The sequence below is a fragment of the Rousettus aegyptiacus genome, unplaced genomic scaffold (assembly GCF_014176215.1).
Source record: "Rousettus aegyptiacus isolate mRouAeg1 unplaced genomic scaffold, mRouAeg1.p scaffold_m13_p_3, whole genome shotgun sequence".
Taxonomy (NCBI): domain Eukaryota; kingdom Metazoa; phylum Chordata; class Mammalia; order Chiroptera; family Pteropodidae; genus Rousettus; species Rousettus aegyptiacus.
This window is the reverse complement of record NW_023416306.1, coordinates 86,393,441-86,408,701: the sequence shown is the minus strand read 5'-3', so window position 1 is coordinate 86,408,701 and position 15,261 is coordinate 86,393,441. Positions and strand designations below refer to the sequence as shown.

Sequence of the window (15,261 nt, the reverse complement as noted above, 5' to 3'; positions counted from 1 at the left end):
TATATTATATACAAAATTCCAATTCTTGTGGAACTAAATATTTGAGAAGACTAATCTTCATTTATAATTTACTGTCATTTTTTAATTTAGAAAACAAGATATGAGTAAGAATATCTGTATTTATTTTCATACAGGTTAACTGTTATATAGTTTCAACATTTTTCTCTCAAAAGAACCCCAAAGCTTAGAACTGGATCACTTGGCCCTTTCTCTTCTTATCTCCTCCCAGTTCAAAATGCTTGCATCTCTTAATGGCCAGCATCCTCTTGGATCTGCAGTTAGGCTCAACACACTCAAGTCTCAGGACAATCTTCTTTGTGGTTTTGGCCTTCTTCCGGAAAATCGGCTTTGTCTGCCCACCATAGCCACTCTGCTTCCGATCATAGCGCCTCTTTCCCTGGGCATACAGGGAATCCTTGCCCTTCTTATACTGGGTCACTTTGTGAGGCTGATGCTTTCCACACTTCTTACAGAAAGTCCTTCGGGTTTTAGGCACATTGACCATCTTTGCGGTAGAGCTGTCGTCTACGCGATGAACACTGGTAATATTTAAAATACAGCAGGCGTTAAACACTTTGAAAAGTAAAAATGATTTACAAATATAGAAAAATACATCAATCGGTAATTTATAAATCCACCAAGAACTCATTTTCCATGTGCGTTAATCCACATCCAAGCTAACGAACGCCTTTTTGGAATACTTAAGTCATTGGAGCCTTTATAGGATGATACTAAAAAAAATCAAAAGCAGCCGCATAGGGTTCCAGTACAGCGTGGTCTGGGAATTACTTTACTGTGACTGAGCATAAAGAAAAGTGTAGTGGTGTTTAATTTTCTTCCGCATAAAGAGAGAGCTAAGGCTAGAGTTTCTTTTCGGCTCTTCCTCGTACCCTCCTCCTCCTCCATGTTACAGCCCCTGGGTAAACCTTGTTCAGTATGCGATGGAGTAGCTACTGCCACAACCCGCCTCATTCCTTCTCTGAGAACCACAGGAGTCTGGTTTCACTTTTCCCCTCCGGAGAACCATCACCTCTCAGCCGCCCTGAAGGCTGACGTGTCCTTAAACAAGTGCCTCGCGGCCTAGCAGCCGCCATGCTTAAAACCCCTTTCCCGAAAGGAGAAACCAGTTCTTGAACTCTACCCAGGTAAGGCAGTAGGTCTCGCTCTCCTTTTCCTACAAGTGCCTAGTCACTCCCCGAATTCTGAACACTGGAAGTTCCCGTGGGAACCTCTACAGTCTCGATGTTAGCTTACCGGTTAACTCAGCGTCCACGTTACTTGTCCTGCTCCGCTCGTGGCTAACAGGAAAAGGAGGAAGGAAGCGGAAATAGGAACTGAGCCTTGAGCGACAGGGCCACGGACCAATAGGCAGCAGGCAGCGACGGCCGGGCACCTGGGCACGCGTCGGGGAAGCGCCAACCAATCGCCCAAGGGGCGGGCCAGAGGGGTGTGGGCCCGAGGGCCTCGGCGCTCGGTGAGCCGGTGGTGGGTTGTCAGAAGGGTACCCGCCAGAGGCGGGCAAGGCTGCGTCGCTCGATCTCGGCCATCAGGGGCCCGCGTAAGGATGAGGGCGCAGAGGACGCAGGGCCGCTGGAGGCGCAGGTAACGAAGCTGGGGTGCAGTGGGGCCGCGACGGGGCTGCTTCCGGGACTCGTGCTGAATGGAGAGGACCGAGGCGACACTGAGCCGCGGCTCCTAGCGGCAGAGCCGCTGCTGGAGCTGCAGCTGCCAGGCGAGGATGTGTGGATCCCGGGCAGCGCAGGGAAGCTGAGCGCCTTCGGGCCCCAGTACTCCTGGGGCCAGGGATGAGTTAGCGAGGGCAGCCGCGAGGGCCAATTCCGACTGCTGCAGGCCAAGGCGACGACCGCCGCCGGCCCGCCCCTTCTTTGCAGAAGCCGCTAGCTCCTTTCCGCAACCGCCTGCCTGCGCTCTCGGCCCTGGAGACCATGAGGTTCCGCATCTACAAGCGGAAGGTGCTGATCCTCACGCTCGTTGTAGCCGCCTGCGGCTTCGTCCTCTGGAGCAGCAGTGGGCGACAAAGGAAGAACGAGGCCCTCGCCCCGCCACTGCTGGACGCTGAGCCAGCGCGGGGTGCAGGTGGCCGGGGCGGGGACCATCCCGCCGTGTCTGTAGGCATCCGCCGGGTCTCCAATGAGTCGGCGGCTTCTTTGGTCGCGGCGGCCCCGCAGCCCGAGGCGGACAACCTGACGCTGCGGTACCGGTCCCTGGTGTACCAGCTGAACTTTGACCAGACGCTGAGGAATGTAGATAAGGCCGGCTCCTGGACTCCCCGAGAGCTAGTGCTGGTGGTTCAGGTGCATAACCGGCCGGATTACCTCAAACTGCTGCTGGACTCACTTCGAAAAGCCCAGGGCATCGACAACGTCCTCGTTATCTTTAGTCATGACTTCTGGTCAACAGAGATCAATCACCTGATCGCTGGGGTCGATTTCTGTCCCGTTCTGCAGGTGTTCTTTCCTTTTAGCATTCAGTTGTACCCCAACGAGTTTCCTGGCAGTGACCCCAGAGATTGCCCGAGAGATCTGGAGAAGAATGCAGCTTTGAAGATGGGATGCATTAATGCTGAGTATCCTGATTCCTTTGGCCATTATAGAGAGGCTAAGTTCTCCCAAACCAAACACCATTGGTGGTGGAAGCTGCATTTTGTATGGGAAAGGGTCAAAGTTCTTCGAGACTATGCTGGCCTCATACTTTTCCTAGAGGAGGACCACTACTTAGCCCCAGACTTTTACCACGTCTTCAAAAAGATGTGGATATTAAAGCAGCAAGAGTGTCCTGAGTGTGATGTTCTCTCCCTGGGGACCTATACTGCTAGTCGCAGTTTCTATGGCATTGCCGACAAAGTAGATGTGAAAACTTGGAAATCCACAGAGCACAATATGGGTCTAGCCCTGACTCCGGACGCATATAAGAAACTGATTGAATGCACAGACACTTTCTGTACTTATGATGATTATAACTGGGACTGGACTCTTCAATATTTGACTGTATCTTGTCTTCCCAAATTCTGGAAAGTGCTGGTTCCTCAAGTACCTAGGATTTTTCATGCTGGAGACTGTGGTATGCACCACAAGAAAACCTGTAGACCATTCACCCAGAGTGCCCAAATTGAGTCACTCTTAAATAATAACAAACAGTACTTGTTTCCAGAAACTCTAATGATCAGTGAGAAGTTTATGGCAGCCGTTTCCCCACCTAGGAAAAATGGAGGGTGGGGAGATATTAGGGACCATGAACTCTGTAAAAGTTATAGAAGACTGCAGTGAAAAATCACAATTACAAAAGCAAAAGTGACGGTCTTCTATTTTTGATATTTGCCCAAACAAGATAGACAGTTGAATAAGAGTTTAGGGACTGGTTTCTGCTTTAATACAAACAAAAAAATCTTGTAAAAGGTGTCCAAATATAGTAATCTTTTCCTTTTATGTCTGATTAAGATTTAAAACACAAGTTTTCATTTTGGGAGTTGGGTTTTAAAGCTCAATCTGTGTCTGCTAAAGGTCATAGTTATTGTGAGAGAAGAGGTGGAATTTAAATTGCATCTATCACTCTTTTTATCTGGAACTTTGTACACTTTTCCACTTTCAAAACTTATTTTAAGTACAGCAAAATTTATTTAAAATTGTCATGGCAGTAAAAAGTATTACAATGAAATGTTACAGTATTAATGGAACAAGCCCAGTTTCACTTTGGACAGTTATTAGGAAGGGATTGCTTCACTGGTTTTATAATTCAAATTTGTTAAACACCCTGTCAAAAAACAGTCATTTTCAGTATTACAGATTCCTGTATTATTGTGTTAGGATTTGCCTGTGCTTTGGAACATTCATAGAACACACTTTCTTTTGGAATGTATTTGATTAAGAACGTTTAAACACTGTTTTCACCTCAATGTAGAAATACAGTGGTTTTCTTTTTTCTTTTAGTGCTGCCAAAATAAAATACTCATTTTTTGCATAAAAAAGTTCCTAATCATTTTGCAGAATAAATTTTGTTTACTCTTTACACCAAAATTCAGAAAAGACATTTTTGATATTTTAAAGTTAGCATTTCCTTTTCATATTTACTATCTGTACATTATAGAACTGAATTGGAACTAAAACCCAGTCCTTGACAATGCATTTACTCCCTTTAGAAGAAACTAGCTTACAAATTAACAAGGCAGATACAATGAACAATAAAATCTGCTGTGTGAGTGAAATATAGCCAGAAATAACACAAAGTTTAGTCATGGCAAAATGAAACGTTCTAGTACCTTTATTTAACCAAAATCACACTTTTTAAAAAGGACAGACAGTAAATAATAGGAAACAGACTTAAAATTTACTCTACATTTAATGTAGGTTTCCCTTAATAGCATACAATTGCATTCAACCAAAAATTACTCAGAGTAATATCTGTGTAGCTATTACAATTAGTCATTTCAATTTAAGAAAACTTAATTGGACAGTTTCAAAATTATTATTGCATCAAATTAAGATTCATATTATGGTTAAAAAATGGATATGGTCAAAAAATGGATATGGTCATTTAAGTTGGGGCAAATAGTTCTCTTGTTTTATGAACTACATTTATACTGCCCTCAGCCCAGTCTGGTTTCACATTTTATCAGGATAATAAATGTAAATCAAGATGAACTGCCAGAATTTGTACCAGTTTTTGGTACTCTAATCTGACCTCCCAGTTAAAAGAACTAAAGATAATTAGGTAATTTCCAGGACTAAGTTAAGGCCAGAGGTTTAAATTGGTAGTTGTTTCTGGAACATATAGATCAGCTCATGGCCTTTGGGGCCAGGGATTAGGGCAACAGACTTTCCTTTTACATTTTCTTTCATGCTATCCTAAAAAAAATTTGTGAGAAATCTATTAGGATTTTCTTCTGGCCTCAAAAATAGCATTCCACAAAATAATAGCCACAGGTACATTATTTGCTGTCCTCTTTTAGTTATTATAAAACAAATTGATTAGAAAAATCTTGACAATTTTCCTGTTGGAGCATATTTCCAGGTTTTTTAATTGTCCTGTTTTAAAATTCATAAATGTACTTTATAAGACCAAGAGGTGTTTTAATACTGTAATAGTAACTTCCAAAAAACTGGTTAAAAAAAACCAAATTTTCAAAGTACTAAATAACTTGTATCATATACACACACATTTATTTTCTGTGACAGACATGAATGGTAAAATAGAGTTGAAGCAAAAATACTGAATATCATTGAGTATTTGTCCTGTAATTGTTTGAATCATTAATTTTGGTTAGTAAAGTTCTGAAGATCTCTGTTTCAAGAATAAATATGTCCTATTTAGTGAGACTTCTAAACAGTTTTGAAATTCCACCTACCTCCCACACTCATATTTCTAGTTAACTGTATGCTTGAGAATTTTTGTGACACAACTTAAATATTTCGAAATTTTATTAAAGTAATGGTAAACGAGAGGCCAAAAACACAGAAGTAAATATATACAGGTTGTATTAAAACTAAATGTTTAATTAGAAAAAATACACATCAGAGAAATCACAAAACATATCTATAATTTAGGAAACTGTATATAAACTGTATATGCAAAAACAAATACGTTTCCCCATTAGAATCAAAATTGCAAATTTCAATTTCTTGAATACTTTCAGTTTAAGATAGTAGTTATCAGAAATAGAATCTATTTTAAGTCCCCAGATTTTTTACTCTTAGATTCTAAAATTATAGAATTAATCTAAGTCATATAGCAAAGAATTCTGAAAAGTGAATGTGCAATGAGTCGCATGATCTTTAATAATCTGCACACTACCATCCTGCATGTTGGTTTCTTTTATGTGGTCAAAACCATGTATACTGTGAATTGATAAGGAAGATAGGTGATTTCCATCTACTTCTTTCTCTTCAGTTATTACTGGTTCTTTTAAATTATCTTTTTCCTCGCTTGAGTGAACAGATTCCATTTTTGACTCAGGGTGCTGAGACTTTCCACATAGCATTTGAGAAACATCAAGAGACTCTTGTTGCAAGTGTGCAACTGAACCACAACTATCTGTTTCTACTAGAACTGCTACAGATGAATCAGAATCAGTTGTTGAGGTGGTAAGATGTTCTGTATTTTCTTTTTCAGTTAGATGACTTCCTTCATTGATTCCTTCTTCCTTTTCATGAAGCTGCTCAGAGTTACTACATTCTTGCAACTATGCCCAAGAAAAACAACAAATTAATAATTCTTTGAAACAAATAGAAAATTAAATCATAGTATTCTCTGGAATTTTTTTTTAAAAAAGTCATAAGGGAATAACCCTTGCAGAACTGCAGACAGGTTTCTTCTTCCTAAAAGTCATCTTCCACATCCTGTCAGTTATTACATTATTGACGATGTAAACCTGGTAATAATTCTCTGATTAAACCCTTTCGATGACTCATCTCCCTCAGGATAAAATAATCCCGGCCTACAAACCCTTTAGCAGTCATTTTTACAAAGGCATTCTTAAATTTCTTGAATTTTCTTGAACTTCTGCATTCCTTCAGAGCCACTCTCCCAATTCATATATGTCAAATTTGCTAGTGACTAAATTATTTGTGTCTGATACTGAAGACTATAAAAATAACCAAGCTTAAGATTCAACTAGAAAGAATGAACAAACTTTGACATAGTTCCCATGGTTTGAGAGTCAAAAAGACTTGTTTGTCCCTAGATTAACATCCCAAATGTTAGTTTCTCTCTTTTTTTCATTGGACAGTTTTGGGATTTAATGAGATAACGTGTGAAAATGAACTACACAGTGTTTAGCACATAGTAAAATACATGTAAAAACATCTTTATTCCTCTTAACATCACTCTCCCCAGCTTTTATGTACGTTTAGTTTACAGTTATGATATCAAGATTTAAGTTATTTATTAAGCTTTAACCTGGTCCTAAAGTTACTATTTTATTAAATCCACCAAAATCCTTACCTTTGCATGAATTTGAATCTTATTATCAGTGACATGAAGAACTTCAATTAATGGTGGGGCTAAGGGTGGGGTCTGTTTGAATGGAGAGTTCAGGACCTCAGCAAGAAACTCATTAACATTTTCTTCATTTACAAACAACCTTTCCTAAAATAAAAAGAGAAATAAATACTCTGCTTTATAGGTCGTCTTTGACATACTTGCTATCTAAAAACAGCTCATAAAAGTTCTTACACGGTTCAAGATTATACTCCTCAAAGGTTTATTTTAATGTTATTCCTACGCTTTCTTGGCCAGAGAAAACAGTATTGGACACAGCGATAAGAACAGCAAGAGTACATACGCATATGGGAAAAGACCCTATAATGTCTTAGTTCCTTTTCTAGATCTCTATTAAATCTGAGGTATGTTTCCTCTCCTAGATAATCTTACAAATGGTATTTTCCTTTTTTTCTCTCTCTCTTAATATTTTATAAGAAAACATCACCTCTAGGGCTATAATGCAGTGCCAGCTATAAAATGTAATTCAATTTTAGAACACTTCTTAATGAGTCAGCTAAGACATATACATGACAGGATCTACTCAAATTTTGTGTGACTGGTTTGCCTTTTAGTTCTTGGCTAGGTAAGAGCCAAGAATAATATTTAAGAGAAGTATATTCTATTTTTAAGCAATGAGATAATGCAGTGTGACACTAGCATATAGCTATTTATAAGAATGAGGTAGATTTCCAAACTATTAGGAAAAGCAAAATTACTTTCACAAAAATCCCAAAGCAATTTGTTTAAATTCACATCAAGTGAGTATAGATATATAGTTAGGGTATTGAAGAAATATCCATATTTAAAATTCATAAAATCCATTGTTGTCCAAAATAAAAGTATTTTCTTCTGTGCTTTCATATAAATAAATTTTATAATTATAAATAAAAACAGTTCATTATTTGGTCTAAATAGAGGAGGAAATCAGAAAGAGAATTTTCAAGTTTTCTTCTATTAAAAGTATTTGAACTTGAGAACAACTAAACAAAAACGAATTTTGGGAACAGAAAAATTTTACTTTTGGAGTACTTAGCCTTGCTATTATTTGAAGGTCCAGAATAACACTGTATTATAGAAACATTCCCATCAAAAGCATTTCTAAGTTTCATGTCTCTGGAAAAGACTTACACATTAATTGCAAAAAATACACCAAATAGTTTAGTCTTTAGTTAACCCAAGGAAAAATATATATTTATAATGGAAATGGTTATGATTAAAACATAAACGATTTGCCTAACACTGTCTTCACATTCTAATGACTGACTTTACTATAAAAGATACCGAATTCAGTGGTACCAAGGCTTTAGGAAAATTCTTAGAGGTTATTTAAGGCTTATATAAGTATATTTTGTATTTGTTTATGAGTAAAGTAACAATTCTGACCTTGACAGTTATAAATCCGCCTTTTTACATTATAATGGTTTTCATATAATGTATGATATAATTATGATATATTATCTACTCACCCACTACTCTTGTGATTTTTAAAAAATTTTACTTTAATACTGAGCCTGATCCAGTGACAGTGAAATGTAAAGAAAAAAAAACTGATTATGGTTCTATCAGCCTTACCAAATGTGACGATTAACAAAGAAATTATAGATCTCAGGATTCAAAGATATAAAACACAATGGCCATAATCTCATTTTGGTCTAGTTTCTTTGCTGAAATGATGTTAGCATACTAGAAAACCTGATTAAAATATATTCTTTAGTATTCTCTCAACTGCTTGTCCACAAAGCTTTATTCCTTTATTTTGAGTTATTTTCACATTTATTAAAACAATTACAGGAAAACGACAGCCCTTTCCTAAATTTCCCCCTTCTAATGACATAAACAGAAAGTCAATTTCCTATTCTATTTTCTCACAAAGTATTTTACCTAGCCCTGGCTACTTATTTTACCACTTTTGGAGGGTTTCAAATTAACCACTTCTCACAGAAGATATTGCTCATAAAATATAAATGTCACTTATTAGCTAATTTCTAGAAAAATAATGAGAAGTGAACATTTATAGCAGGTTAAAGTCCCAAATTTTTAAATTAAAAATTACTTTTTATTATATAATCTGTGCATCTGTGCAAGTAGTGTTCTTCTGGGAATTAACCCTTGAATATATTGAAAGGGCTTTTAAAAATTACGTGTAACACTGATACAAACCTTAATCAAAACCACTAATTAACTGTTTATTTACAAGTTTAAGAAGTTCTTAGAACTTCAAATTTTAAGTTTTTTCAGTATTTACCAATTGTACTGCAGTATGAATCTGAAATTCAAGAACCTCAAACACCTAAAAAATATAGTAGCAACTACAATAATACATACTGAATTATTCATCAAAATTATAGCCTAAGTAAATTAGGTAACCCTCAGTTCTAGAGTATTTGTCCAGAAGAGGTGTAACAGACATAGAAGCAGTACAGTTTGATAAATGTTTATATTACACTGTTAAATGTCAGCCATTGTGCCAAATACTAGCAGGGACCTAAAGATGATTAAAACACGCAAAAAGAGGTAATTTTAATGTAATATAATGCTCACCTAAAGATAACCCCACCAACAATCAGTGACTAAAATTAAGCAGCACTATATGGACCAAAGGGGGAGGGATTTTTTCACAACTGGTTTTGAGTTTGTTTTCCTACACAAGAACTGTGGCACTGGCTAAGATACTTTTGCTTTCCGCAAGTAAATTACTTTCTACGGTAGGACAAAGTTATTTGCCAACTTAAAATATATGGCTATTAACAGAGTGCCTCTTAACCCTATGTGAGTTATAAACCCCTTTGAGAATATCACTAAAGTTATAGACCTTCTTAGCAGAAAGCACCCTCAACTTTTTTCATAGGTTTAGAGGTCTGTGGATCCTGGGAATCCATACATGTCTTCCTTCAGAGTCAATGGATTCCAGGGAAACAACTGCATTAAAAGCAATTTTGAAGACTTTAAAAACATCCATCAGAGGGGATGCGTGTTATTTTCTTCCCAATACGCGTTTAACGCGCACTGACATTTTGCATCACGTGTATCAATTTCGAGAAAAGTTATATAATGGAAAATGCTTTGTTTTGGATAAGGTGAGAGGATGCCTGTAATAGCAGATGTAAAAAGCAGGATGGAATATTTCAAATATTAAGGATCTAAAAAGAACTGTTACCTCCAAAGAATCGTTGTTTAAACCATAATACCACTCTCTCCAATGTCCATAGCATTCTGCAGATTTGGCCAGTTCTATCACTGCATTGTTTGAAGAAATGCTAACCACTGGTTCTTTGGTACTCAATTTATTCTCTGAACCAAACTGCAAAAAGAAGGAATAATAAACTAAGTCTTCGGTGGAAAAGCACAATTTGTACCAGAAGGGAGTCAAATGCCCTTGAAGACTTTGTGGCTGGATCCGAGGCACTTGAATTAGCAACGTCAAGCATATTTCATCCTGATTACACTGCAAAGGAGGGCACAAGGGTTCCCTGTTGTGGGTCCCGAGATCACCCATGTCTGGATTAGAAGGCTCGATGCCCGTGCCTTCCCCGGCCACGCGAGTCTCAACGCTGAGATCTCTGCGCGCACTCCCTCTTGCTGCAGAAGACCCTCTGTCAAGGTCCCTGGATGAAGTACAAGGGGAGCCTCCGCCACTGTCCCCAGGTGAGCTCCCTGATCCGGGAAGCGGTTTCTCCCCGATGCCCGCTGTCGACACCGCTTGCCCGCCTAAGTCCCGCTGTTCCAGTACGAAGACGAGCTCCTCCCCGGTGGCGCCCAGGGTGGTGATCCCGGCGTCCGCAGCCCCAGTTCGGCTGGGACCCGAGCCTCCGTCTCCTGCACGAACCCCCTCCGGGCCCGCCTCCCCCTCGCAAGCGGAAGCGCAGGCCGCGCCGTCAGTTCCGGACCGGTCGGCCGACTCTTCCGGTGCCACGTGGGGCTCCCGGCGCACCGCGGACAGAGCCACGGGTAGCGTGACCACCAGCTGTCGCCGGGCCTTGTTGAAATGCGCCTTGCCGCGGCTGTCGTCCACCAGGTACGGGAGCGAGAGCCGCAGCCGGTAGTCGGGTTTTCTCGAGTCGAGGCACAGTAGCTTTCCCGTCACCTCCAGCGCCGCCTGCTCTGCCGAGCGCAACAGCGGCAGCTCGATGGTGACCACCAGCTCCTGGGGCACCGTGCTGGGGGCCGAGTCCCGGGAGTAGCGGTAATCCTGGAGGTCCACGTGGTGGCGCTGCACCACGCTGTAGCGAGGCTCGGTGGGGGCGGGCTGTGTGACCGCCTCAGGAGTGGAGGACGCCGGGGGCCCGGGACCCACAGAGTTCCCAGCGGCCGCTGGGCACCGGTAGGGGTAGGGAAAATCGGGAAGAGGGCTCTCCAGTTCCCCCTCGGGCCGAGTCGGGACGCCCCCAGGCAGGGGCGTTCGCAGCACGGCGGCCTCCGGAGTCCCCTTATACTTGATCTTCAGGGTCTTGGCATTTCTGTGGTCTAACTTCACGCCGAACTGCTTCTCGACGGCTTCCAGGGCCATGGCGTCCAGCATCTGGCGGAAGCGCTCGTGGCGCCGGGCCAACTCGAGCGCGTCTGGGTGGAAGACCACGTCGTAGACCGTGTAGCGGGTGCTCCGCGCCCCCGCATACTCGCGGCCGGGCGCCAGGCTGTAGGGCAGGGACCACTGGCTGCCGGCGGGCGCACTCCCGGAGCATGGCTGACTGGTGGGTGCGCCCACCAGAGCGTTGCTGCACACGTTCACGAAGCAGCGCCGCGCCCCGTCCAGGCTGGTGCGCAGCACATAGCCCGGCTCCGGGTGCACGAAGCGCACCTCCACTCCGCGCTCGCGCTCCAGCGCAGTGATCTCCTCCTCGTAGCGCCGCCGGTTCTCGGGGTTGGTGAGCTCCTCGGCGTACTCCGAGAACATTCGCCGGAACTTCGGGTCCTGAAAGGCGGAGGTGAGCCGCTGAACCTCCTCTCCGCTCAGATCCAAGTCTTCCAGCGGCGAAGAGGTTTCCGCCTTAGCCATGCTGCCCCTTGGCCCCTAGCCCTCAGGCCGAGGGCGATCAGTCCGATACCAGGTGGGTGGGACGCGCCGTGAAGTCGCTGGTCTGCGGAGAGGGAAGCGGCGGAGATCGGTAACCGCCAGAGAATTGCCTTGGGCAGCGCGTGCTCGTTGCCATGGTGACACTAGTAACAGCCGGAAGGAGGGGCAGGAATTGGAATGGGATAGTGGAAATGCCAGAAATAGCATCTTAGTTTCTAAAAACCAACTACCCTACAGTCTGTTTTTTAGATTCCTGTGCAGTGGTGTGGTTACTTCTGCGTTAGGGCAAGTATCATCATAACTGGCATAATTTCCAGCATGTTTGTTATCTCTTTCATTGTTCACAACACTTAAAGGTAGAACTGATCCCTATTTCACAGACAAAATGGGACCTGAGAAGTTACCTGACCAGGGTCACACAACTAGTGTAGTCACAACTGTGATTCATACCTATGTTTATCTGTTTTTTTCACTTCACTAAACCAGTATTTCAATCTTCTGGATATTTTACTACACAGTTTGCTCTGTAACAATTCATTTGGAGCAAGAGATATGGCTATTAATAACAAACGATCAACATGTAAACTTCATTAATAAAAATGCAAGTTGCAAATATGAAATACCACACATCACCCATCGATATGGCAGGTTTTTTTTTGTTTGTTTGTTTGTTTGTTTTACAATTACTGTATTTCCTTGGAGCGGTAGAATTTAGTAAAACCTTTTTAGAGAGTAGTTGGTAGCTGTACAAGAAGCCTTTAAATCCAGCAATTCCAACTCAAGACAGCTTTATGATTGATTCTAAAGGTTTGCAAATCTAAGAATTCAACAGTGGGACTGGTTGAGCAGATTTTGGTACAGCTATACAATGGAATTCTCTGCAGCCATTCAAAGTGATGCAATAATCAAATATATGGTAGCTGAAGGAAACTACTTTGGGTGGTGAACACACAACAGAATATACAAATGTCAAATGATAACATACTCCTGAAAATTATATGATTGTATTAACCAATATTATGCCAATAAACTTAACTTAAAAAAAAGTGATGCTTAGAATATTTATTGACTAAGGTGGTTATTAATTAGTAGTTGTTAAATCCAGTGATTATTTTTCTGTTCTCATTCTGTTGAAACTCACCAACATTTAACAATTGATGTTGGCATTACCTCAGTGACAAGACATTTCTAGGCTTCTTTCCTACCTCATCAGACACTTGACACTACATAGTCAGCTTTACAGTTTTTCACCTCTCTTCAGCTTCTAAGTAGAAATGCCTCAAGGTTGGGACCCCATCTTTTCTCCGTTTACTCTCTCCACAAATAAATTTACACTCACAAATACCAGACTTATGTATCAGATTCTAAACTCCAGACTCCTATATCCAGTTGCCCATTTAGGGTCTCCATTTGAATGATTTAATGCTTAAGCCCTTCAGGCTTGAAATGACCAAAAATAGGCTTGAAATGCCTGACTCCACTCCTTTCCCAGCTTCTGGCGTCATTTATGCTCTCTTGGCAGCAAAGCTGGATACTTCAGCCTCAATGGCAGAACACGATAGCTCTTGTGTAGCCTGTACGCAGGTCTTTGAATCTCAGGAACTTAAATTCAGTGACTCTCCGTAACATGCTTCTCCCACCTCCGACACCCCATCTAAAGTTGCCCACATCATTTTTATTTTCACCATGTTTCGTATTTGGTATTTTCTTGGGTATGGCTTGCCCCATTTGAAGGTAAGCATTATGAAAGTGAGGACCTTGGCTTTCTGGTTTACCACTGGATTCCCCAGTACCTAGAATATTAGGCACTCAGATAATGAGTGGATATAGTACATTTAAGAAAAAAGCAAGTTTAGTGTTATGGTATGATCCCAAAATGTTCTTATAGGGAAAAAAATATGCAGAGGATAATCTGGAAGGATATATATTAACAGATTATTTCTGGTGATGGAATTGCAGTGCATTAAAACATTTTTCTCTATGATTATTGGTATTTCCTAATTTTTCTACCATGAACTTGTTTAATAACAAGTTTAAAAACATCCTATCATTTAGGGCTTAGATTTACATCTGGAATGGCTGAGGCATAAAGATGAATTCAGCTCTTTGGGAAAAGAGTATGGACTAGTATAAAAGCTCCCATGCCCCAAACAAATGATCTCTTGCCTAAAATTCATTCCTTGAGGAAAGGATATCCTTATTAAATTATGAATGCCTTTTGAAGGAGGACTGAGTATTAAAGCCTTTATCAGTTATTAACTCTTTAGTGCAAACTATCTTATCTTTCCAAAGAAAAGGACACAGCTCTATTGGGAAGTAGAGATTCAAAGATGGTCTGAGACCTACTGACTTAAGTGGGTTCTCCATTCTGCAATTTCTGGGACTTCCTGTGGTTTCCCAACAGGGAGACCAAGTGTCGCTTTTCTCATGGTAGAGAAATCTTACCCACATCCATTTTGTGTGATCTACCTCATACTCAGATTTCTGTGGTGAGGTCAGCAATGCTTCATCAGATTAAACAACAATCATGGAGCATACCACCTCTCTGTTTTTACCCAAAGCAGAAGCCCAGGATACCCTTGCAGTGCTACTTTTCATTTACAGACAGTGCTGATCCCCACCTGGTTCTAGTTCCTATCTTATCTTATTCCAATACTTATTGCCTGGTCTGGCCTCTTATCCACTTTTAAATGCCTTGCTTCATCTCACTTCACCTTGCTAACCCCTAAATGCACCCTATCTTTCTAGCCATTATCTGTGTTCCTAAGGTCTGCAAAAGCTCATCTTATGGAAGCAATTATTTGTTAAATGAATGAGTTAATGAATGATAGGCCACCTCGTATCCAATTTCCATTTATAACTTTCTACTCATCATCTTTCATATTTAGCTCTATGGTTCTCATAATTGGACCAACAACTTTGCCATGTTTTATTTCACTGCCACTTTCAAGGTCCAAATGGTAAATATTCCCAAACGATCCACTAGCTTTTGGACTTATGTCTTGATATCATCTTCAGTTTTCCCAGGCTATTCTTGCAATTAAAATTACATTTTGCTCTTCTAACATCGAGCTTCTTCTAATATTCTCCTCAAATTTTCCACCTTAAACTCATCTTAAGTTGCCACTGCATCCTTATCTGCTAATCACCTATTACTACATTCACAAGAAGTTTCTTGAAAAATTTCCCCTTCGATATGTCATTTATTTTTTATCGGCATCTTTTCCCCAAAAAGCTAATTTTCATTAAAA

At 41.0% G+C, this 15,261-nt stretch overlaps 3 protein-coding genes across 3 annotated transcripts; 1 reads left to right on the top strand and 2 right to left on the bottom strand.

Moving 5' to 3' along the window:
• Positions 1-101: 101 nt before the first annotated feature.
• RPL36AL (ribosomal protein L36a like) lies at positions 102-1,368 on the bottom strand. Its single transcript, XM_016161027.2, has 2 exons — positions 1,255-1,368; positions 102-539 (listed from the first exon to the last, which is right to left on the bottom strand). Exon 2 carries the CDS (start codon positions 503-505, stop codon positions 185-187), a length of 321 nt encoding a protein of 106 aa, XP_016016513.1. The 5' UTR covers positions 506-539; positions 1,255-1,368; the 3' UTR covers positions 102-184.
• A 96-nt stretch (positions 1,369-1,464) lies between these two features.
• MGAT2 (alpha-1,6-mannosyl-glycoprotein 2-beta-N-acetylglucosaminyltransferase) lies at positions 1,465-3,993 on the top strand. The gene has a single exon (XM_016160975.2). The coding sequence runs from the start codon at positions 1,947-1,949 to the stop codon at positions 3,285-3,287; it is 1,341 nt and encodes a 446-aa protein (XP_016016461.2). The 5' UTR covers positions 1,465-1,946; the 3' UTR covers positions 3,288-3,993.
• A 256-nt stretch (positions 3,994-4,249) lies between these two features.
• On the bottom strand, positions 4,250-12,820 carry DNAAF2 (dynein axonemal assembly factor 2). The gene is made up of 3 exons (XM_016160923.2): positions 10,154-12,820; positions 6,958-7,101; positions 4,250-6,196 (listed from the first exon to the last, which is right to left on the bottom strand). Exons 1-3 carry the CDS (start codon positions 11,990-11,992, stop codon positions 5,729-5,731), a joined length of 2,451 nt encoding a protein of 816 aa, XP_016016409.2. The 5' UTR covers positions 11,993-12,820; the 3' UTR covers positions 4,250-5,728.
• Positions 12,821-15,261: the final 2,441 nt, after the last annotated feature.